Raw genomic sequence first — 21198 nt, forward strand, 5'->3', positions numbered from 1 at the left:
CTTGTCCCTCCTCAGGAAGCCTCACTGGATCCGGCCGTCCCTCCTCAGGAAGCCTCACTGGATCCGGCCGTCCCTCCTCAGGAAGCCTCACTTCGCAATCAGGCAGCTGTTCTCTACTGTCCACCAATCTCTGACCTGTGTGGAGACACTCACGCCATGGTTTCTCAGTTGGTTCATTTTTAGGATCTTTGTCCTCGGTGTTTTGGCGAGCTGGCCCCTTGGAGAACCTTCTAATATGGCGATGCACATCCTTCACTTCTGAGAAAATACCTTGAGTAAATTTTTGGAAGATTTTTCTCCCTGTGTTTTCTTTTGGAAGTCCTGGAAGAGTTGTTTCTTGCCAGTCAGATGGCTCTAAGTTTATTATCTTTTCTGTTTTCTACCTTGGTTTTCTCAACCTGCTCTAGGAGTTCCTCTCAACTTTATATTCCAAGCACGTGTCGATTGTTTTTTTGCTCTGAACCTTCCCGGAGGTCTCTCTGCTTTGCTTAAGGGCATCTTTTATTAATGAGTGCAGTCCTTAGGGGCTCCTGGGGGGCTCAGTCGGCTCCGGTCATGATCTCACGGTCTGTGGGTTCGAGCCCCGTGACAGCTGTGCTGACAGCTCGGAGCCTGGAGCCTGCTTCAGATTCTGTGTCTCCTTCTCTCTCTGACCCTCCCTTGCTCATGCTTTGTCTCTCTCTGTGTCTCTTAAAAAGAAACAAATATTTTTAAAAATGAGTGTAGTCTTTATGTCTTTTGGGGATATGAGTAACAGTTGGGCTTCTCTTACTTTTTGTTTTTCTAAGCTTCCTTCTTGCATGGTCTTCGTCTCCCCAGGGTTGGCGGCTGCAGCTGGCTTCGGCCTGCCGAGATTGTCTAGGTCTTGCCTAGTTCGCAGGCTTCCCAGGAGCGCTCTTGCTCAGGGCCAGGGCCCGGCGGAGGGGTGGGGGTGGGGGCTGGTCTATGGCGTCACTGGGCGGTGCTCCCCTCTCTCTCACCCCCCTTCTCCGCCTCCCAATCTACTGGTGAGCAGGGGGGAGGGCCCTGGGCCCCCCGCCTTCCTGGTCTCTGGGTTCCCGGTGTGGCTGTGTCACATCCAGCACTCCGGGGTCTGCTCTCTGGTTCTAGAACCCTGCTGCTGGCACTGCTGTCTCAGCCCTGCTCCGTTCTCGGCCGTGTTTCATCTCTTGCTCACTGGGGTCATCAGGGTTTAGAGGTCAGGGGCCTCTGGTCCACCATGTGTCACCCAGTTTGGCCTGTTTGTAACTTAACTGAGATACTGCTCTGTTTCGCGTCCTTTTCCTTGATACCCTTACGGTACGCGTCCTCACGTGTAGGAAAACTGTGCAGCTTAGTGATGGCTGATTCCGCCCCATCTGCCCCAGTGTTACTGGCCCCGAGTCTGTGAACGTTAAGACGGACGACGTCTCGGGGCGCCTGGGTGGCTCGTTCAGCTAAGCCTCGGACTCTTGGTTTTGGCTCAGGTAGGATGTCACGTTCGTCAGATCGAGCCCCACGGCGGGTTCTGCGTTGGGCTCTGCGCTGTCAGCACTTAGCCTGCTCTGGAGATTCGCTCTCTCACTGTGTCTCTCAAATTAAGTAGATTTTTAAAAACAGGCTGACGCTCCAGTGACGGTCCTGGTGACATGTCAGCTCTGTGGCGTGTGTCCTTGGGAGAGAACTCCTGCCCGGCGGTTTCGGGCAGGCAGCCGAAGCTTTGAGGGGCGGCTTCCAGATGGAGAAGCAGCTCATTTCCTTGTTTACCTTAATTAACTGGATGACAGTCTGCACATGCGATGGACGGAGTGGCCTCCCAGCGGGTGTGGCTGCTGCCGCCTGCCCACAGCAGGCCCCCTGGCGGCTCCTGGGCCCGCAGTGCCCACCTCCAATGCCCCCACATGGGGGACAATGGTGGAGTGTAGACAGGATGGAGCTGTCACTTAAGACAGAGCAGGAGAGACCGAGCCCAAGGTCGCAGAGGCTGGGGGACGGTTGCCCACGGTGTGCAGGGCAGACTCAGCCTTGCAGCATGGCCTGGTCAGGCCCTTTGGGTCTTGGCCTCCCCTCTGTGGACAGGATCGGCCCCGAGCTCTGGACGAGGACCCCGCGGTCAGAGTGCAGAGAGGAGCCTGCGTTGCACAGGGAGGAAGGGCGGGCTGCCCTCCGGGCGGTGGCGAGCAGGGGACCCCCTCCTCTGGCTCGGGGACCTGTGGCTGAGCCTGGCCGGAAGAGCCTGCGCCATGGTGACGGGCAGTCGTTGAGGGCAGAGTTTCCGAATAAAGACCTTTCCGTGAGGGGCTGAGTCTGCCTGGGCTCGGTCCTGCCCCTCCTTCCAGGGGGGCCTTCTCGTCACAGCGGCCGCAGGGTGGCTCGCCCCGTGCGCGCATCATCACTGCCCCCCCTGCTCCCACCAGGCCTTCCTCCCTCTCGTGCTTCTTCCATCACCTCCTCCCGGGTCCCCCTAGGCTGTCCCCGGCGCTGCCACTACCGTGGCCGTCCTGAAGAGCTGGCTCGGGTAGGTCTTTGTGACGCCCGGCGGGGCTGCGAGCTGCCTCCCCCACATGGGACCGCCTGCCCCGTGGCTCTCCAGACAGGGCCTCGAGGGCCCCATGTCCCCAGGGCAGACTCCAGGCCCACCCTGGCCGGACAGAGGCGCTGTGGTCGCGGGCTCTGGAGCACGGTGAGCTGGCAGCTGTGGGTTTCCGTCTGCCAGGCGAGGGGGCCTGGGAGCCGCCCCTGGGTTCTGGGGGGAGGGGTGGCCCTGCCCACGGAGGGCCACGTGCTTAGCACAGGAATGTGGAGAGCGTTTGCTCCTGCGCACGGTGACACCTGCCGTCGCGCCCCAAACGGAGCCACCCCAGCTCCGCCCCGTTACCCTCCAGCCGGGCGCCAGAGATGCGTCTGCGTCCCCGCTCACGTCTGCTTCCCCTTCAGATGCTGGACGAGAACCACCACCTGATCCAGTGCATCCTGGACTACCAGAGCAAGGGCAAGACGGCTGAGTGCACCCAGTGAGTGGTCACCCTCAGAGGAGGCGGAGACGGTGTGGAGGGAAACGAGGTGGGGGGGGCTGCTGGCGGACACACCAGGGGACCGTGAGCGCCCCCAGGTAGCACCTCAAGTGACCCCCCGGGGCTGGACGCGCAGTCGCTGCAGGAGCTGGCCTGGAGGCGTGACATGCTTCAGCAGCCGCCGAGTGCCTGGGGCCTTCCCTGCATTCCGCTGAACTCCCCCATTTCCTCCCGGCCTGTTTGGGGGCCCACTTCCAGCGGGCGGAGGTACGAGGTCAACCCGGTGTCAGGGTGAGACGGAGGAGGGCTTGCTCTCTGGCACCCGCTCCTATGTCTCCCCCAGTCTTCTGCCTCCTCCTCCCGCAGCTCTGAACAGACCTGGTGGCACCTGCCCTTGGGCTGCCACCGCGGGGTCACTTGGGGTATTGTCACTCAGGACTCAGGCTGGGTCCTGTTCCCTGCCTGGCCCCATCCCTGGACGTTGTCTGGGGTCGGCATCCCCCCCCGGGGCCCAGCTCTAAGGCTGACCTGAGTGAATTTTACTTCTCCTGAGTGGCCCTCGGACCCTGCCTCACCGTGTGCCCCCTCGCCCGCAGGTACCAGCAGATCCTGCACCGGAACCTCGTCTACCTGGCCACAATCGCGGATTCTAACCAGAACATGCAGTCCCTGCTCCCCGCTGTGAGCGCCCAGGGGTGGGGTGGGGGGCAGCCTTCTGAGCTTCTGGCCCAGAGCAGGCAAGAACAGACAGGAGCGTGGGAGGGGGGCGCGACCCGCAGTCGGCCAGAGTCGGAAGCCGACTGGTCAGCATCTTGCCATCAGCGTCTGTAGCGATGGGAGGGGACCCCGAGGAAGCAAAGTCAGAAACGGTGGCAGGCGGGTCTCGGGATTCTTGCTCTTTATCCTGAGTCCTTCTGAGCAAGTTTGAAAATGGTGGTCCAGGAACAAACTGCGCCGAGTGGCCAGCGGGACTGTGAGATGCCCGCAGTGCGGTGAATGTTTTAAACGTTAGCCTGCTTTGTTTTCTGCTTAACTTTCTGTTTTTTTAATTTAATTAAGAAAACTTTTTTGACGTTTATTTTTTGAGAAACGGTGTGAGCGGGGGAGGGGCAGAGAGAGAGGGAAACACAGAATCTGAAACTGTTTCCCAGACTCAGAGCTGTCAGCACAGAGCCCGACGCGGGGCTGGAACCCCTGAACCGCGAGATCATGACCTGAGCTGGAGTCAGATGCTTAACCGACTGAGCCCCTCAGGCGCCCCTCTGCTCAACTTTTTAAATTCTTTTTCTGTTTTTTATTTATTTTTGAGAGACAGAGAGAGACAGCACGAGCAGGGGAGGGGCAGAGAGAGAGGGAGACACAGAATCCGAAGCAGCTCCAGGCTCTGAGCTGTCAGCACAGAGCCCAACGCGGGGCTCGAACCCATGAACCGTGAGATCATGACCTGAGCCGAAGTCGGAGGCCCAACCGACTGAGCCCCCCCAAGCGCCCCAACTTTTTTTTAATGTTTGCTTATTTTTGAGAGACCGAGACAGAGTTTGTACGTCCCATCGCCTTCTACATCCTGATCACGGTTGACCTTGCTGAGGGCAGGGCACACACACAGGAGGAGCAATGGGAGTGCCACTGCTAAGGCACAGGGCAGTCTGTGCAAAGGCCCTGGGGCATGGGGTGGTATAGATGAGGTGCACAGTGAATCCTGGCCAGCTGAGGCCAAGGTGGAGGGCAGGGGTGTGGAGTTAGATGCGGCAGGTGCAGTCCGCTGGGCCCCTCACGTGGGCCCCGGATCCTGATAAGGAGGGCCCATCTTTGAATCTCCGGATATGTGTTGGTAAGCTTGGTACTCACTTAAGGCCTGAACATTCACCCAAGAATACTGGTGTACCGTCTCCTGGCCTGTAGTCCACGGTCACCTGACCACGTGTGCGAGCAGCAGTTGTCACAGACGTTTGCCAGGCGGCCATGAGCCGTCGCGTAGCTCTAGTGGACCAGCTCTTCTGGCTCACCGTCCTCCCCGTCACCTTCTTGTTTCCCGCAGCCGCCAACGCAGAACATGAACCTGGGCCCCGGGGCGCTGTCCCAGAGCGGCTCCAGCCAGGGCCTGCACTCCCAGGGCAGCCTCAGTGACGCCATCGGCGCGGGCCTGCCCCCGTCCTCCCTCATGCAGGGCCAGATCGGCAACGGTGAGTGCCCGGCGCCCTGGAGACCGCGCCGCCCATCGGCTCCCTGGTGCCCAGCGGTCTCGGCAGGGCACCCGTGCGCCGCAGGGCTGAGCGTGGCACGCCCGTCCTCCCAGAGGCGCCAGCTGCAGGGGCGCTGCTGTGCCCGGGGGTCCCGGGTAAAGGGAACAAGGCACGTCAGACCCCCTGCTCTGCCACCGTGTGGGGTTCCGTGTGGGGTTTTTTAACAAGAACAAAAAGGTGCTCATCACAGGGAGACTGCATCACTGGCCCTGGGGACTGTGCTCGGTCAGCGTGCGTGTTCGTTTCTTCCGTCTGCGGCGCCACTGGCCCCGGGCCGGCCTCCCTCCCCGCCGCCTCCTGGAGGCCAGGCCTGCGGCCAGGGGCGCTCTTCGGTGGCTTGAGGGCCCCTCCCTGTGCTCCTGGCAGGTCCGAACCACGTGTCCATGCAGCAGACGGCCCAGAGCACGCTGCCTACCACCTCCATGAGCATGTCGGGCAGCGGCCACGGCACGGGGCCTGGCTACAGCCACTCGGGACCCGCCTCGCAGAGCGTGCCCCTGCAGGGCCAGGGCGCCATCGGCAACTATGTGTCACGGGCCAATATCAACATGCAGTCCAACCCAGGTACCGCCCTGCTCGGCCCCAGGACACCCTGCCAGCCCCAGGCCCCCCGAGATCTGCGCAGGCCGTGCACACGTTCCTGTGGGGCTTCTGAAGGGGGGGGGGGCCGTGGGAACAGACCAGGTGGGCACCTGGCTTTGTGGAGGGGGGATTCCGGCGGTTCTCGAGGTAGCTTCAGGCAAGGCCATGCCGAGGGAGGGGCGGCACATGCCCTTCCTCAGGACAGGACAGAGCTCACACGGGGTGGGGGGCGGTGTGGCCGGAGCGCAGACGTGGGCAGGGTACAGGGCCACAGAGCTGGGCCAGAGGAGCTCCGCGGGCTGGGAGGGGGCGCTGAGCCCTGGGAAGCATTGGGTCCCCATCGAGCTGTCCCAGATTGTCATACGTTGGATTTCAGAGGCTTAGTGCAGATGGCGAGACCGTGCGCTCTCTCCCTGGTTTGCTTTTAATACTAACTATGTACTGACAACGAGGAGAGATATATATGTATTTTTTTACGTCTGTTGTTTTGAGAGACGGTGCAGGGGCGGGGCGGTGAGGGGGAGATGCAGAGCCTGACACGGGGCTCAGACTCACAAACCGTGAGATCATGACCTGAGCCAAAGTCAGATGCTCAACCAACAGAGCCCCCCAGACGCCTTTTTTTTAAGTTTGTTTATTTTGAGAGAGAGAGAGCAAGCAGAGGAGGGGCAGAGCGAGAGAGAGAATCCTAAGCGGGCTCCCCACTGTCAAATCTATAAACTGAGATCAAGACCTGAGCCGAAATCGAGTCGGACGTTAAACTGACTGAGCCACCCAGGTGCCCCCGAATGAGGGTACTTTAGGTATGTTGAGCCGAAGTATGTCACCAGGTCTCACCTGTTTGCCCGCTGTTTTGGCCTGGCTCACATCCCATCCTGCCGGGCGGAGCTGTTCTAGCGGGTTCCGCGCAGGGGCGGCCCCACGGCACAGGCGGGGCACAGGCGGGGCTCCTCTGGACCAGCCTGGGGGGTGAGGAAGACAGGGCAGGACTCGTGTTTCTCGGCGCGGAGGCGGCCCGGGAGCCGGAGGCGACGGGCGCGGCGGGGCCCGGGGTGGGGGAGGCGCTGCCGCTGGGGAGCCCCCCGGGGTCACTCGGCCTGTCGTGTCCCCCAGTGTCCATGATGCACCAGCAGGCGGCCTCGTCGCACTACAACTCGGCGGCGCAGGGCGGGAGCCAGCACTACCAGGGCCCATCGTCCATGGCCATGATGGGCCAGAGCGGCCAGGGGGGCAGCATGATGGGGCAGCGGCCCCTGGCGCCCTACCGGCCCTCCCAGCAAGGTAACGCCCGCGCCGCGCCTCTGCCCGGGGAGCGGGGGGCGTGAGGCTCCGCGCGGTCGTGGGGTCGCTCTGGGGTGGGGGCGGCCTCGGGGGCCAGCGGAATGCCCACCCCGGGCACCAGCGCTGCTCCTGGAGGGGCCAGGCCTGAGCTGCTGCGGGGGGTGACGGGCCGCAGGGTCGGGGCAGTTGGGTTTGTAAGCATGGGCCCGGGAGCAGGGGCTGGGCCCGGGCAGGGGGTCCTGACCGGGCCGCCAGGAGGTCGTGCTGAGGTGACATCCCGTGTGCGCTGCCCCCCCCCCCCCGCCACCAGGCTCGTCCCAGCAGTACCTGGGCCAGGAGGAGTACTACGGCAGCGAGCAGTACGGACACAGCCAGGCCGCCTCGGAGCCCATGGGCCAGCAGTACTACCCTGAGGGTGAGGCCCGCGCCCCGCCCGCTGCCGCAGAGCGTCCCCAGGCCCCCTTGCCCGAGTGCCTTTGGGGATGGAGGCGGGGGCACGTCTGGCCTCCCCTGAGAGGAGTTTCCGGCCCGGCCCCTGGCCTGCTGAGGCCCCTCGTCTCCCTTCCCTTCGGTGGCCGGGGGTTGAGGCTGGGTGTGCGGCCCCCCCGAGCCAGGATGGGGACTGTGTTAGGAAGTGGACACAGGAGCCCTTGTGAAATGCCTTCGGGGCGACAGGGCTGACCCGGCGGTGTGTCTGCTGCTCAGTTAGACTTGCAGACGTTCTCCCGGGGCGGCCGCCTCTCGGTCCCGTTCCAGCAGTCTCCGCATCTGTGGAGGCAGCGAGGAAGGCGGGCACAGAGGATGGGTGGGGTTTGCAGGGGGAGGGACTCCGGGCACAGAGCATGCGTGGGGGCGAGTGCAGGGAGGCGGCTGAGGCCAGCGCAGGGCCAGCTGTGTCACCGCCAGCACACGGTGACCAGGCCTCCTGAGGGCTCACGGTACCCGGGATGAGGGCCGCCGGACCTCGTCGTGTGTCCAGCACTGAACACGCCGTCTCCTCTCCCTGCACGGCGACAGGCGGACCCCTGACCCCCGCCCCCCGAGCAGGGAGGCTGCCTGCGTCTCGAGGGAACGGAGGCCGGGAGGTGGCAGGAAGCTCCTTTACGGACTCAGCACGCGGGGAAAACGGATCAGGTCCGGCTCCGGGCGCTCCTGACCCCACGGCGTGGCCAGTTGGGTTCACGACGGAACCCCGAGCGAGGGCGGCCCGGACCCCGCCCTCCCGCTGACCTCGGGCTGTGTGCGTTTGCCTGCAGGACACGGAGACTACGCCTACCCGCAGTCGTACACGGAGCAGAGCTACGACCGGTCCTTCGAGGAGTCCACGCAGCACTACTACGAGGGCGGTAAGCCGTGCGGCCGGCGGCCCCGCTCAGACGCGCCGTGAGGCTGGGGCGCCGGTGGCCGTGTGGGCGCTGGGTGCCCGCTCATGACGCGGGCAGGGTGGTCGGACCGCCCGGGCTGGGGTCGTGGGGGCACGGATCCCACCATCTGGGCGGGGTGGGGGGAGCTCAGGCGGGCACCCTCAAGCGTTCCCAACTCGGTTGGGAGGGTCCAGGCACCCCGTGTCCCTCCTGGGCCAGGCAGGCTGTGCGCACAGGGTGTGTGGAGGGTGTGTGGCTTCCTGGGTTTGGCCTGGGTGTTCCGTCAACACCCGCTGGCCAAAGCGAGTGCAGCGTGGGCCGAGGGCTGTCCGCAGAGGTGGGGGTAGGCGGTGATGCTCTAGAAGCGACTGCCCACACAGAGCCAGTTAGCAGGCGCCCGTTTTCCTGTGAAGTCTCCCCCCACGCTGACTCCAGCCACCAACACGACGTCACCAAACCCAACTGGGAAGAAATTTGCACATTAACTCCTCAGACAGGGGCCCCATAGGGAGAAGGCACCTCCCCCTGCCTTCGCGAGACCCCAAGAGGAGAGGGAACCGGGAGGTCACAGGGCCCTGGGACATCAGCTGCGTGCGGCCCGCGGGCCCTGGTCTGGACGTCCGGGGTGGGGACGGTGTGAGGTTTGGTAGCAGGGCCCCTGGGGAAGGAAACACAGATAATAAACCTGAAACGGGCAGTTTCGAAATCCAGATGTTTTTAGTGTTTTTTTCTTAAAGAATTATGCTAAAAACACAACAGAATTTACCGTTGAACCGTTTCTGAGTGTAGCTCAGTGACACTGAACACGTTTACATTGTGCAGCCGTCCCCACCGTCCATCCCCAAACTCGTTTGTCTTCCGGGATTGCGTCTTGCCCCCGTCAGACTCCGGCTCCCGGCTCCCTCCCCCAGGCCCCGGGGCCCCTTTCTCTGCGGCCCTCACCTCGGTCAGCGTGGCATCCTCAGGGCCCGTGCGCATGGTAGCAGCTGCGGGGTGCCCTTCCTTTTAGAGGCGGAATCACTTTCTGGTGCGTGAGCGTCTGTTCGTCCATTCAATGGTCGGTGGACACTTCAAAAAACTTTTTTATGTCTGTTGTTGAGAGAGAGCGCACGTGTGCACAAGCAGGGGAGGGGCGGAGAGAGAGGGAGACGGAATCGGAAGCAGCTCCAGGCTCTGAGCTGTCAGCACAGAGCCCGACGTGGGGCTCGAACCCAGGAACTGTGAGATCATGACCTGAGCCGGAGTCAGACGCTCAGCCCACTGAGCCCCCAGGCGCCCCGGTCGATGGACACTTTTGGGTGGTTTCTGTCCCCAGCTCTTGGGAACGTCAGCGTGCAGATGCCTCTTCGGGTCCCTGTTTTCATTTCCTTGGCGTCTGTGCCCGGAAGTAGACCTGTGGCGATCTGGTGATTCTGTGGGTGATTTCTCGAAGGACCGCCATACCGCCTCCGTGGCGCGGTTTTGTTCCTCAGTTACCGCCGGGCGGCGGGCGGTGACCGGCCGCGTGGAGAGTGCGGGAGACCCGCCCAGGAGGCGGGGCTGCAGTCAGCTCGGAGGATCTCCCCGCAGCGGCTCCCGCTGCCCTCACTGTTTGGGGGTTGCTTGCTGACACGGCTCAGCACCAGCCTTCTTGTCCTGGGGAGTCTGGCTCCCAGGATCCCGAGATGGCCCGTCAGGCCTCTCCCCGACCGCAGCAGCGGCCCCCACCTGTTCCCAAAGCAGGTGCAGCGACCTGGCCGTGCCCCCGGCTGCATGTGAAACCTGATGACAGGTGTAGAGCAGAACAGAACGGCCCGGCCGCCTCGCGGTCAGATCGCTCACCAGCAACTCCGGGTTCCCTAGGGTCATTTCGAACCAGGCGAGCGGTTGAGTGTTGGCCGCTGACGGGGAACAGGTAACACTTATTGTGAATGATTTTTGTTTAATGTTGATTTGTTTTTGAGAGTGAGAGAGAGAATGGGGGAGAGGCCGAGAGGGGGGGGGAGACAGGATCCAAAGCAGGCCCTGTGCTGACAGCAGCAAACCCGACGCGGGGCTCGAATTCACGAACCTGAGCCGAGAGCAAGAGTCGGTGCTTAACTGACGGAGCCCCAGCGGCCCGCAGGGGCACCTTCATCCCGCCTCCTGGCTCACCACGACTCAGTCCTGTGTTGCGTGGGTCTTGCCCTGTGCCACGACCACAGCAAACTCGCCGGCGATGCTGCCCGTGCCCGCCGAGGCCCCCCTCCTCCACACGGCGTCCGCAGATGCAGTCCTTCTCCGGGTGAACCTGCTCTCGGCGCCTCCAGTGTTGAAGACGGGTGTGTGAGCATTCTCTGTGCGCACCACGTGCCCCTCACCGTGGACCTTTCCCGAGACCAAGTTCCCGAGAGGGACCCTGGCCCAGGGGCAGCCTTGCGGGCTCCTGGCGGTGGCGGCGGCCGGTGTCACTGGCACGGGTAAGGGAGGGCCGAGGGATGACAGGCTGCCCAGGGAAACGGTGGGCCCATGCTGGGCAGCGCCTGGACACCGTGTGTGAGGGAGAGCCCCGCGCGGTGGGGGACCTGCGGAGAGGCACACGTCCCAGGGTGGTCCTGGGGAGAGGGCTTCCGAGCCCGCAGTGCGGCCCACAGCTGTGGCGCACCGACCTGCCTCCGGGCGGCAGCCGCTGGTGACACTCAGCCCGGCACGCCCAGCAGCTGGGCCTGCGCAGCTAGAGCTCTGTGTGTGTGGGCCACTCTAGAAACAACTCAACGTGCAAGAAATAGAGGCGGCTCAGGCGTCTGCGCCTGCTGGGGACAGAGGGGCACCGGGCCGGCCCTGCATGCGCTCCTCCGCCAGCCCTGAGGCCACAGCCCTGGGCCCTCCGTCCACCTCCCGGGACGCCAGCACTGCAGCTTTGCCTCCGGGAGGGCCCTCTGCTCACCGCCAGCGCCGCTGTGTCCTGAGGGTCCTCAGGAAGGAAACTTCCACGGAAAGGGTTACTCCAGAGACCAGCTCAGGACGGGCTGCTCAGCCTGTGAGCCCAGCGCACATCCTTACGCCTTCACGCTTGGGTTACGTGTTCCCCCCTCGTTCATCGACGGACGTTTGCTGAAACTGTCGCTTCTTTTAAGGCGGGTACGGCAGACGGAATGGTTTCCCCCTGAATCTGGAAGCGCTTTGTTGCGTCTCGTTAACTGGACCCCAGCCCGGCGCTCCTCGTGCTTGTGTCCCAGGGTCCGGGTCACCCCCAGTGGGCGGTGGCCCCGGGTCTGGTGTGAGAGGTGGGCGGTGTTGTGCTCTGAGAAGCCGGGGTGTGCGTGAGCGGCCCGTGGCCCCGTGAGGCGGAGGCGGTGAGGGGGTGGGTTGAAGCCGCAGTGAAGAATTTCGCAGTCATTGCGGTGGGACGAGGAGCTGTGTGGGACACAGCGGCTGGTCCTGGCGTTCACAGAAGGCGGTCCTGTAGAATGGAGGGCGCTAGCGGACAGAGGGCCCAGCCGGGCCAGGCAGGAGGAGGGGCACCAAGGAAGCACTTTGTCCCTGAGATCTGCTGTGGCCGAGAAGGGACAGAGCCAGGGTCCGTGTGTCTGTGGCAGGAAGCGCCCCCCCCCGCCTGGAGCTGCTGTGGCGGCATCCTCCCGGGCGGGGCCGGGCGCTGCTGCTTCGGTGGAACACCGAGCGTGTGGCGCACGCTCACGCACCTGAGGACAAGCTCTGGGAGGACCCAGGGCTCTGGGGGGCGGGGCTGCCGGTGGGCTTCTGCCCCGGGCTGGCTCTACACACTTGTGTGTCTGGCGAACGCCTCTGCCCGTACGGAAGGGACACTTACAACGAGTCTTAAACGTTACTGGCCCGTCCAGAAGTCCAAGCAGCGCAACCCTGCGGCTGTCGAGGCCCATCCGCACCCCCGGTCCCTGTGGTCACGGCACTGTCGTCCTGGGTGTCCTCAGGGTCCTGCCCCGTGGAGACCTGGAGTGGCCCACACGTGTCCCCGAGGCACAGCCTTGCGCCATAAGTGAGTAGTTTTTATAGACTGCGGCAGCGAGCCGAGGGGTGGCTGGTCCCGGTGGCGGTCTTGTGTCCACATTCCTCAGGCGGGCCCTTTGCTGCCGGGCCGGACCCCAGTGCAGGGAAGGTTTTCCGGGTGCGGGGGCAGTTGTGTGGGTCTCACACCTGCTGGGCGCCACGCCACGGCCAGACAGCGGCCTGGGAGTGAGCCCCTCCGCTGCCAGCGAGTCGGAAGGGGCCGTGAGGCTGAGGGGTGCAGACTGACCAAAACCTCAAGCCGCGAGGACCCGCCGCCTCTCAGATGCGCTTTCGGGGCGAGCTAGGCGGGGTGCCTGCCCGGTGTCTGTCCTAGTTCCGCCCGCCAGCCACAGGGAAGGAGCCGTCCAAGCGGATGCGGTGGGTCTGCAGGGTCCCCGCGTGGGGGACTCGCCCCGGGGTCGGAGCGTGCGCTGCTCCTGTGGCTGCCGTTGACGTCCCGAGGACGGTTTTACACCTTTGCAAGAGACCTGACTCTTGGCAAAGCTGCTACTGACAAAAATACGTCCCTGGGATCTGGTCTTTAAATACTTGTATTTTACGGCTCCTAGGAAAACAAAGTTATGTAGAATCGGGAAAATAAGGTAGAAAACGCTTGGTGGGTGCAGGGCTTGGTGCTCCCCACACTCGGCTTCCACTGGGGTCTCGGAGCAGGGCCCCCACCCTCTCTGGACCAGCCCTTCGTCGGCCTGTGGCGCCGGGGCCTCCTGACCCCGCGGCAGACTCAGGACCAAACATGCTACAGAGGCCGTGTGCTGCGCCGAGTTCCAGAGAGCGGAGTCCCAACTCAAAAGAAAGCAATGAAACTACACCTATGCTGGTCTTGTACGAAGAGTTTGGAAACCCGTGGATGGAATTTCGTCTCCAGCCGGAGTCTGAAGGGACGGGCCTGCAGACCCGCGTTGGGAGGACTACAGGAGCGACCCCATGTAGCCCTCGGGCCACGTCCCGCGAGGCGCTCCCTGGAGCCCTCGCTGTCCTCACTGCAAGCTTCTTCCGAGATGAGGCTTTTAGTGGGGACGCTGCCTGGTGAAACCTTTGGAAATAAGAATTAAGGCATTTTCTCTGAAAAACAGAAAAAATGGATGTGAAGTGGCCCTTGGTCTTTACCAACGTGGAGATGAGAACGCAGGCCAGCTCGGTCGGGGGTGTGCAGCTTGTGGTCTCGGGGCTGTGACTCCGAGCTCCACACTGGGTGTAGATTACTTAAATAAACTTTAAGAATATATACAGGCATATATCTGCCTTAAGAAGAAATTCCTCCGTGGCTCCGATTTCCTAACGTCAGAGGAAGAACCCGATGTGGGTCTGAGCCAGCGCCACGGACCCCACCGTGCACGTGGGCCTCCACGCTGACGGCCTCCAGAGTCTTCCGGAGGCCTTTTGAGCCACGTGGACACGCGGCCTTCGAGCTGCCGCTCGCCTCGGCGTCTCCGTCAGCTGCGGGACCGGCTGTCTCTGGATGTCCCTTCTCTGCCCCGCCTGCGGCCGCCCTCGCCCCATCTGTGAACCGAGAGCCCGGCGGTGGCCCCGCCCGGAGGCACAGGAAGCACGCAGGGCAGGCCGCGCACCCGCCTGAAGGCCCGCGCCGGCCGCGCCGCAGGCGGGAGGAAACAGCAGGGGCCGGGGGTCGTGTGTAGAACTTTCCGAAGGCTGGCTGATGAGTCCTGAGTCTCCGCCCAAGACTGTGAGTTTCTCGTTTCCTCTCTCACTGGCCTCCTGGCTGCGTTGGAAGCGGCGCGTTTTCGGCTCCCTGTGCAAGTCCTTGTAGTTTGGCCGCCGGGATGGACTGTCCTGCCGCCCACCGTGGCTGTCCCGGTGTCCCAGGGCTGCTGGGACGAGGTGCTGCGGAAACGGGCGCTCTCGGCCATCGATGAGCGGTGTGTCCCGGCCTCTGCCTCCATTTCTGGTGGCTCCAGCCGTCCTGGGTGTCCTGGCTCATAGACATGTCACTCCACTGTGCTGCCGTCGGCTGTGGCCCTCCCTGCGTCTGTGTCCGCGTGTCCCTCTTGCAGGAACACCTGTCATCAGATTAGGGCTCATCCAGTCCAGGACAGCCTGCTCCTCCCTGATCCCGTCTGCCGAGACCCTAGTTGCCGATAAGAGCGTGTGCACGAGTGCGTGGGGTCAGGACCCCATCACACCTCTCAGGGGACGCCATCCTACCCGAAACACTCCTGTTAGCCTTGCCTCCAGTTCACTCTGGCTTTGGCCATTTATTCATATCCTTCTAAAACAAGAAGAGAAAATGTCATAGAACATGTGTCCCGTTGTGGGAAAGGGGATTCCGAAGCAGTCGAGCTGGCCAGGGTTGGGTGAGGGGCGGGAGGTGCCGTCTTTGTCTCTGGAAACGAACCGCTCGTGTCCTTCCCCCGCAGGGAACGCGCAGTACAGCCAGCAGCAAGCCGGCTACCAGCAGCCGTACCCCAACCAGCAGAGCTACCCCGGGCAGCAGCCAGGCTACGGTAAGGGGGCTCCCCGCACAGCCCCACGCACGGTGACGCTGCCGCCGCTCAGTGACGCCTGGTACACCCGTTTCGGGATACTTTTATTTATTTATTTTATTATTATTTTTAATATTTTATTTATTTTTGATACAGAGAGAGACAGAGCATGAGAGGGGGAGGGCAGAGAGAGAAGGAGACACAGAATCTGAAGCAGGCTCCAGGCTCTGAGCTAGCTGTCAGCACAGAGCCCGACGCGGGGCTTGAACCCACGAACGTGAGATCTGACCTGAGCCGAAGTCGGAGGCCCAACCGACTGAGCCCCCAGGCGCCCCCACTTTTATTTATTTTTTAATATTTTCTTTTTGAGAGAGAGAGCGTGAGCAGCAGAGGGGCAAAGAAAGAGGGGGGACACGTGATCCGAGGCAGGCTCCGCGCTGTCAGCAGAGAGCCCGATGCGGGGCTCGAGCCCGTGAACTGTGAGATCATGACCTGAGCCGAAGGGTGACACTCAACCGACTGAGCCCCCGGTGCCCCCACTTTGGAGTAGTTTTAGATTTCCACCAGAGCTGTGCGGCCAGTGCAGAGTCCCCGGGTCTCCCTTGTCCGACCGTGGCACTAAGGAGCCACGCTGGCCCGTTGCTCTCAACGGAACCCCCAGCTTATTCAGGGCTCACTGGGTTTCCCCGAGAGTCGATTCTGCCCCAGGACCCATCTGGGATCCCACAGGACATTGAGTCCCATGTCTCCTTGGGCTCCCCAGGGCTGGGACAGCGTCTCGGAAATCCTGGTCTTTCTGGACCGGCACGGCAGTGAGGGAGATGGGGCAGGTGTTTTGTGAGACCCCTCAGGTTGGGTCTGTGGGAGCTTTTCTCAGGGTGAGCCTGGGCTGTGGGTTTGGAAAGACCAAGGACCCTTCTTACGCCCCCATCAACCTGACGTGCCTCTGACCTTGACTGTGGTCACTGGGCCAAGGCGTCCGCCTGGCCCCCCCCACCATCGAGCTGTCCCGTCGTCCTCCCCCTCCCCCAGTCATTGGAGCAAGCCACTGAGTGCTGCCCACCCTCCAGGGGGGCCTGTCTGCCGGAGGGGGAGCCCTGCTGTGAGGCCCTTACTCGTCTGTATGTGCAGATGCTGATTTTATACGTTGGGTCACATTTCAGCACTTCTCTGTTTTGCTCAGATGGTCCGGCTCTGCCTCTTGGGAGCTCTTCCAGTCCTTTGATGGGTCCCTGTCCTTTTGTTTCTGAGCATTTCCTTATTCTCTGGGACCACGACGCTCTGCCCGCTTCGGCCCTAGACGCAGCCAGGTCTCACGGGAGCTCTGGGCCCTGCGGGAGGACGATGTTGGGGGCTGAGAGCCAGATGCAGGTGGGCTTTGCTGAGCCGCTCCCACAGTCGCCTGCGCTGCCCCACGTGGGGGCAGCGGCTCCTGGGAGCGCTCAGCCCACAAGCCTTCCCTAGCGGTCAAGGGGCCCGAGGGTCCTGCCAGGAGCATAGCCCGCACCTCTGCCCGGTCCTGTGCGGGCCCTGCCCCCCGAGCGGGTCTGCTGGAAACAGGGCAGCCCTGGCCTCTTATCTGCTGGTCGTGCCGGCCAGGAGCCGGGTCCCAGAACCCCAGCCCGCTCCTGAGGCACCTCTGGGCTGCCCTCCCCACAGCTCAGGTGCTGCTGTCACAGGAGAACTGTCGCCTGACGTGGCCACCGTGGGATGGCCCGGCAAACTGGCATTTAAAATACACCGTGAGGGGCGCTTGGGTGGCTGTAGTGGTTGGGCGTCCGACTTCGGCTCAGGTCATGATCTGGCGGCTTGTGGGCTTGAACCCCGTGTCGCCCTCTGTGTGGACAGCTTGGAGCTCAGAGCCTGTTTCAGGTTCTGTGTCTCTCTCTGCCCCTCCCCTGTTCATACTGTTTCTCTAAAAATAAACATTTAAAAAATAAATAAATACAATAAAATAAAATACGGGGTAAAAGCCGTTTTTACCCCCTGAACGAGTGGGTAATGAACTCCTTAATAGAGTGAGTTCCGAGAGTCTTCACCAAACCTTCATCTGTCTGTGCGAGCTGTCTTAGTTTACCACGAACAAGGGCCCCCACACGCCCACCCAGCCAGAGCTGAGCCCCTTCCTTCCATAATCTGTGTGCCTCTCGGAGGGAGCTCGTCCAGGGCCGTGGGACCCGGCCCTCGCCGCACCTCGGGACCGCCTGCTCGGCGGGGTCCTCGCCGCTGAGCTCACAGGTGACGTGACACACTGAGGAAGGAAAGCCCCCGTCCAAGATCTGTGTTCGAGTTTTGACAGCCGTGACTAATTCAGTATTTTGAAAATTTACTTGGCCTTAAAATCTATTTGTTTGGTTAAATGTTTATTTTTGAGAGAGAGAGAGAGAGAGAGAGAGAGAGGATGGGTGCATGCGAGCAGGGGGAGGAAGGGAGGGCAGACACAGGGGATCCAAAGCAGGCTCCTTGCTAAAAGCAGAAAGCCTGACTCGGGCCGCGAACTCAAACCGAGAGATCATGCCCCAAGCCAAAGTCGGCGCTCACCCGACTGAGCCACCCAGGCACCCCCTTGGCCTTTACCAGTTCTTTCCAAAGCCTTCGCCTTAGTTCCCACGGGAGTGCCCGCCGCCTCCCTGTCACATGAGAGTTTTGAGCGGCTGCTGTGCTGCTCACCCCGCGGGTCTGCGGGACTCGGGGCAGCCTTGCTCCCGCTGAGCCTGCCGCTGGACCGCGCGGGGGAGCAGCCGCTTCCGGAGGGCGGGGGGCGCTTGGGCTGCCTCTCACGCCGCTGTGTGTGCTCGCAGGGCCCGCCCAGGGAGCCGCCTCGCAGTACCCCGGCTACCAGCAGGGACAGGGCCAGCAGTACGGGGGCTACAGAGCGTCTCAGACGGGCCCGTCCGCCCAGCAGCAGCGGCCTTACGCCTACGAGCAGGCAAGATGGGGGGGCGCCTCCGGACGCGGTCCGTCATGTCTGTGGAAACACCACGGAGGTTTTCCTTATGATCGTGAGGAGTAATGAGCTGAAGGAGTTTGGCTGCCAGGGTCTCTTCCGGAATGTGACCTCTCTGGTCCGCTAAGGCTTGGGCAGCCTGTACGTGTACACTCACCTGGTCGGACCTGGCTGGCCGAGTGGCTCTGCCTCAGGGTCCCGGCCCAGGTTGGTGGCGGCCCTGCCGCCTGCCCTCGGGACCTAGGCAGGGCGCCGTCGGCGTGCTTGCTTCCCATACCTGCCGCCGTCCCTAGTCCCGGGTGTCCGCCGCGGGGCGCGGGCGGGGAAGTCTGTCTTTACGTGAGTGTCACCTGTGTCTTGGTCTCTTGCAGGGCCAGTACGGAAACTACCAGCAGTAGGGACGGGCGCCCTTGGTAGAGCCTGGCGGTGGCGTGGCCCCTGGGGACGGTTGGGCCGGCGGCGGCTCTCATGAACTCTGACCTCGTGACTGCCCCTCCGCCCCACGCAGCGTCTGCATGTGAAGCGTACACATTTGGCACTGGGCACGATGCCAGGCGTGCACCGCTGGCGAGAGGCGGCGCTTTGGTGGTGTGACATATTCGGTGCTGTGTATAGTATTGTACGTCCATACGACGGGAGGTTGTCTGGTGCTTGTCCCCCCACCCCCGCCCTTGATGTTTCTAGCTAGCTTTAGGGGTCCTCTTGTCACCCCAGTGTTCTGTGCCCAGGGATGGGACCCGTCTACAAGATGCCATAGTCCGTGTGTTCGTATACGCAGGCCTCAGGGCTGCCTCTCCTCACCGCAGCTGGACACGCACGCACAGCCCCTGGATGGCAGCCTCTCCCCGCGCCTCGGTGGCGGGGAGGGCATCTTCGGTGTCTTGGGTCAGTTTGTGGTACACAGCGGAAAGGATAAACATGCTTCATTTGGGGAGGCTGTGAATGGTCCTTCGCAGAACTCGTGCGTGACCTGCGTCTCTCGCCAACTGTGTTTATCCAAAATGTTTTCTGTTTTTGTATAAAGAGGAAAGAGGGATCAACGAGAATGTTCCAAACAAACGTACGATTAGCCTGACCAGGGAAGGAAAGAGGGTCGTTCTTTGAAATGCCTGGCCTTGGCCCTTACCTATCTGATGGTCAGTTTTGGGATTTGGATATTTGATATTGCCCAGTTCTGAACTGAGAATTTAAAATATTTGTACCAAATTTTCCAAACACTTGGCAAGTATTTTGTTCTATATTAATTCTTCCAGGACTTATTCAGATCACATCTTATTTTTAAGACGAATTTTACTGTGTTCTTCCTAAGGAAAAAGGAGGTTTCATATAAGGAAATTTGAGTAAATATTACATTCCTAGGACATCAGATTCTGTTTAAGTTCTCCTCAACCATTAAAGACAACTCACTTGGAAAAGCGCAGTAAGAGGAAAACCTGTTTCGCTAATCAGTCATATAAACATATCAACTTTTACCTGGATAATAGAGTCCACGTGAATTCTTTAAAACCATATTTGGATAAATGCTGACATACGTCCAAGAACAACCAAGAAAATGCAAAAAATATCCAATTCTTGATATATCAGATCTATTGAAAATGGTGTTTTTAAATCGATGAGTTTTGTGTTTTAGAAGTCTGAAATAGTTCTTCACCTAGAGTTGTTGAATGGTTTACAGTTTACAAGGCGTTTTATGCTGTTTTTGTTTTGTTTTCTTTTGTTTTGTTACTTGAATGAATCTTGACAGTCCACACTGGGAAATACGGAGGCAATTACTGTTCCATTTTACAGGTGAAGAAGCGAGGCCCAGATTAAAGATTGCCCCAGACGAGTACCAGTCCTGTTCTGGCATATTTTCCCTCTTCTGTGGGGACAGAATCATACGTACATTGGGATGGGAGTGTCTGTTCTATAGGCATATGGGTTTTAAAAACTCTTAACGCTGGTAAGGGCTTAAAAATACGTATTATATGAAATTACTGAAAGAGTTCTTAATTGCTAAATGACACAGACATTAGCAATTTCGTTTGGGGGGGGTGTGCCTCCCTCGATTTCGTTCTGTTCTTTCCTGACAGTTTTCATAGAACTAATTTGCAAACTCAATCGGGAACTAAAATTTCCCACTGAAAATGTTAAACATTTTAGGTAACTGTGAAAGTAGTTTTATTTTTATTCCTTGCCAATCTGCGAATATGCCTGTTATGTGTGTGTGTTTTTTTAAGTGCTGTATTAATACTTTTTGAAAGAAAAGGACACTTAAACTTCTCCCAGAACTTCAATCTGAAATGTCTTACATTAAGAATTTCTTGAATGTTGTGTATATATTTTAAAAAGCACTTTGTGAAATAGTTTGTACATTTATTTCCTAATTTATACATGATTTTTGGTATTAATATATTTAATGATTAATAACAGAATGTTTATTTAATGTGTTGTCCATTCTCGTGCCCTTACGGGGAAACGTGGTGCCCGCAGTTCTGTTTTCATTAAATGTATTCTCTTCTGTAATATGTTTGCAAAGCTTAGGCTAAAGTGAGTTGTTCGTGCAGTGTGGTCGACAGTGCTTTGTGTTTTATGACTACTTCCGCAAAAGGCCAGTGACATGCAAAGGACACTTGGAACTCGATGCTCGCTCTTCCTCCCGGGGCCCCTGAGCCGCAGCGGGGCTCCGACCTGAGCGATGCGCGGCGTCCGAAGCGCCGGCCCGCACGGCGCGTGCTCGACCTCCCCGCCGTTACTGCGGGCTGCTGGGGGGCCCCTCGGGTCCCCGCTGCTTCTGGGGACAGGCGGTCTGAGTGCGGGCGGCCGTTCAGAGCTGCGCGGGAGGAAGACGCTTCCGTTCCCCTTTCGATTTGTGGAGCTGTCACTTCGTTAATGGAACAGGTCAAAGCCGTCTTATTTGTGAGCGCCGTACATTTTCTGAAAAACATCTATCAGTTCACTTTTTTCCAGTCGGAGTTTGGCGCGTATAAATTGCTTATGATTTGGTGTAATGTATGAATAAACTGGTTCTTCAAAACCACCCCAAGAGGGGACTTTCCCTGTGTGTTCGCACCCATTGGGGGGGCGGGGCGGCGGGTGTCTGTCTGACAGGGGAGACGGTGTCTGATGGGGGAGGCAGGTGTCTCTGGCAGGAGCAGCCCATGGCTGTCGGGGCGGCTGGTGTCTGACGGGCAGCCAGTGTCCGAAGCGGGAGGCAGATGGCTGTTGGGGGGGCGGGTCTCTGATGCAGGCGGCCGACGTCAGTCAGGCGGAGCGACAGGTGTCTGACCGGGGAGACAGGTCTCTGACGGGGTAGGCGGGTCTCTGAGGGGGATGACCCGCGTCAATCGGACGGGGCTC

The 21198-nt window shown here is 60.6% G+C and overlaps 1 protein-coding gene across 2 annotated transcripts in view; it reads left to right on the forward strand.

The window, feature by feature from the left end:
- SS18L1 (SS18L1 subunit of BAF chromatin remodeling complex) overlaps positions 1 to 20878 on the forward strand; it is a 25074-nt gene extending 4196 nt beyond the window's left edge. Inside the window, exons 2-12 of one of the 2 annotated variants that reach the window (XM_029916114.1) lie at positions 2917 to 2993; positions 3590 to 3674; positions 5032 to 5176; positions 5603 to 5800; positions 6932 to 7099; positions 7410 to 7514; positions 8117 to 8233; positions 8356 to 8445; positions 14847 to 14933; positions 17714 to 17841; positions 18231 to 20878. In XM_029916114.1, coding sequence (XP_029771974.1) covers positions 2917 to 2993; positions 3590 to 3674; positions 5032 to 5176; positions 5603 to 5800; positions 6932 to 7099; positions 7410 to 7514; positions 8117 to 8233; positions 8356 to 8445; positions 14847 to 14933; positions 17714 to 17841; positions 18231 to 18257 — 1227 coding nt within the window. In that variant the 3' untranslated portion in view covers positions 18258 to 20878. The remainder of the gene's footprint in view (positions 1 to 2916; positions 2994 to 3589; positions 3675 to 5031; positions 5177 to 5602; positions 5801 to 6931; positions 7100 to 7409; positions 7515 to 8116; positions 8234 to 8355; positions 8446 to 14846; positions 14934 to 17713; positions 17842 to 18230) is intronic. The other variant, XM_029916113.1, reaches the window with a different exon arrangement.
- The last annotated feature ends 320 nt before the right edge of the window (positions 20879 to 21198 follow it).

This window comes from Suricata suricatta, chromosome 12 (genome assembly GCF_006229205.1).
Source record: "Suricata suricatta isolate VVHF042 chromosome 12, meerkat_22Aug2017_6uvM2_HiC, whole genome shotgun sequence".
Classification (NCBI taxonomy): Eukaryota; Metazoa; Chordata; class Mammalia; order Carnivora; family Herpestidae; genus Suricata; species Suricata suricatta.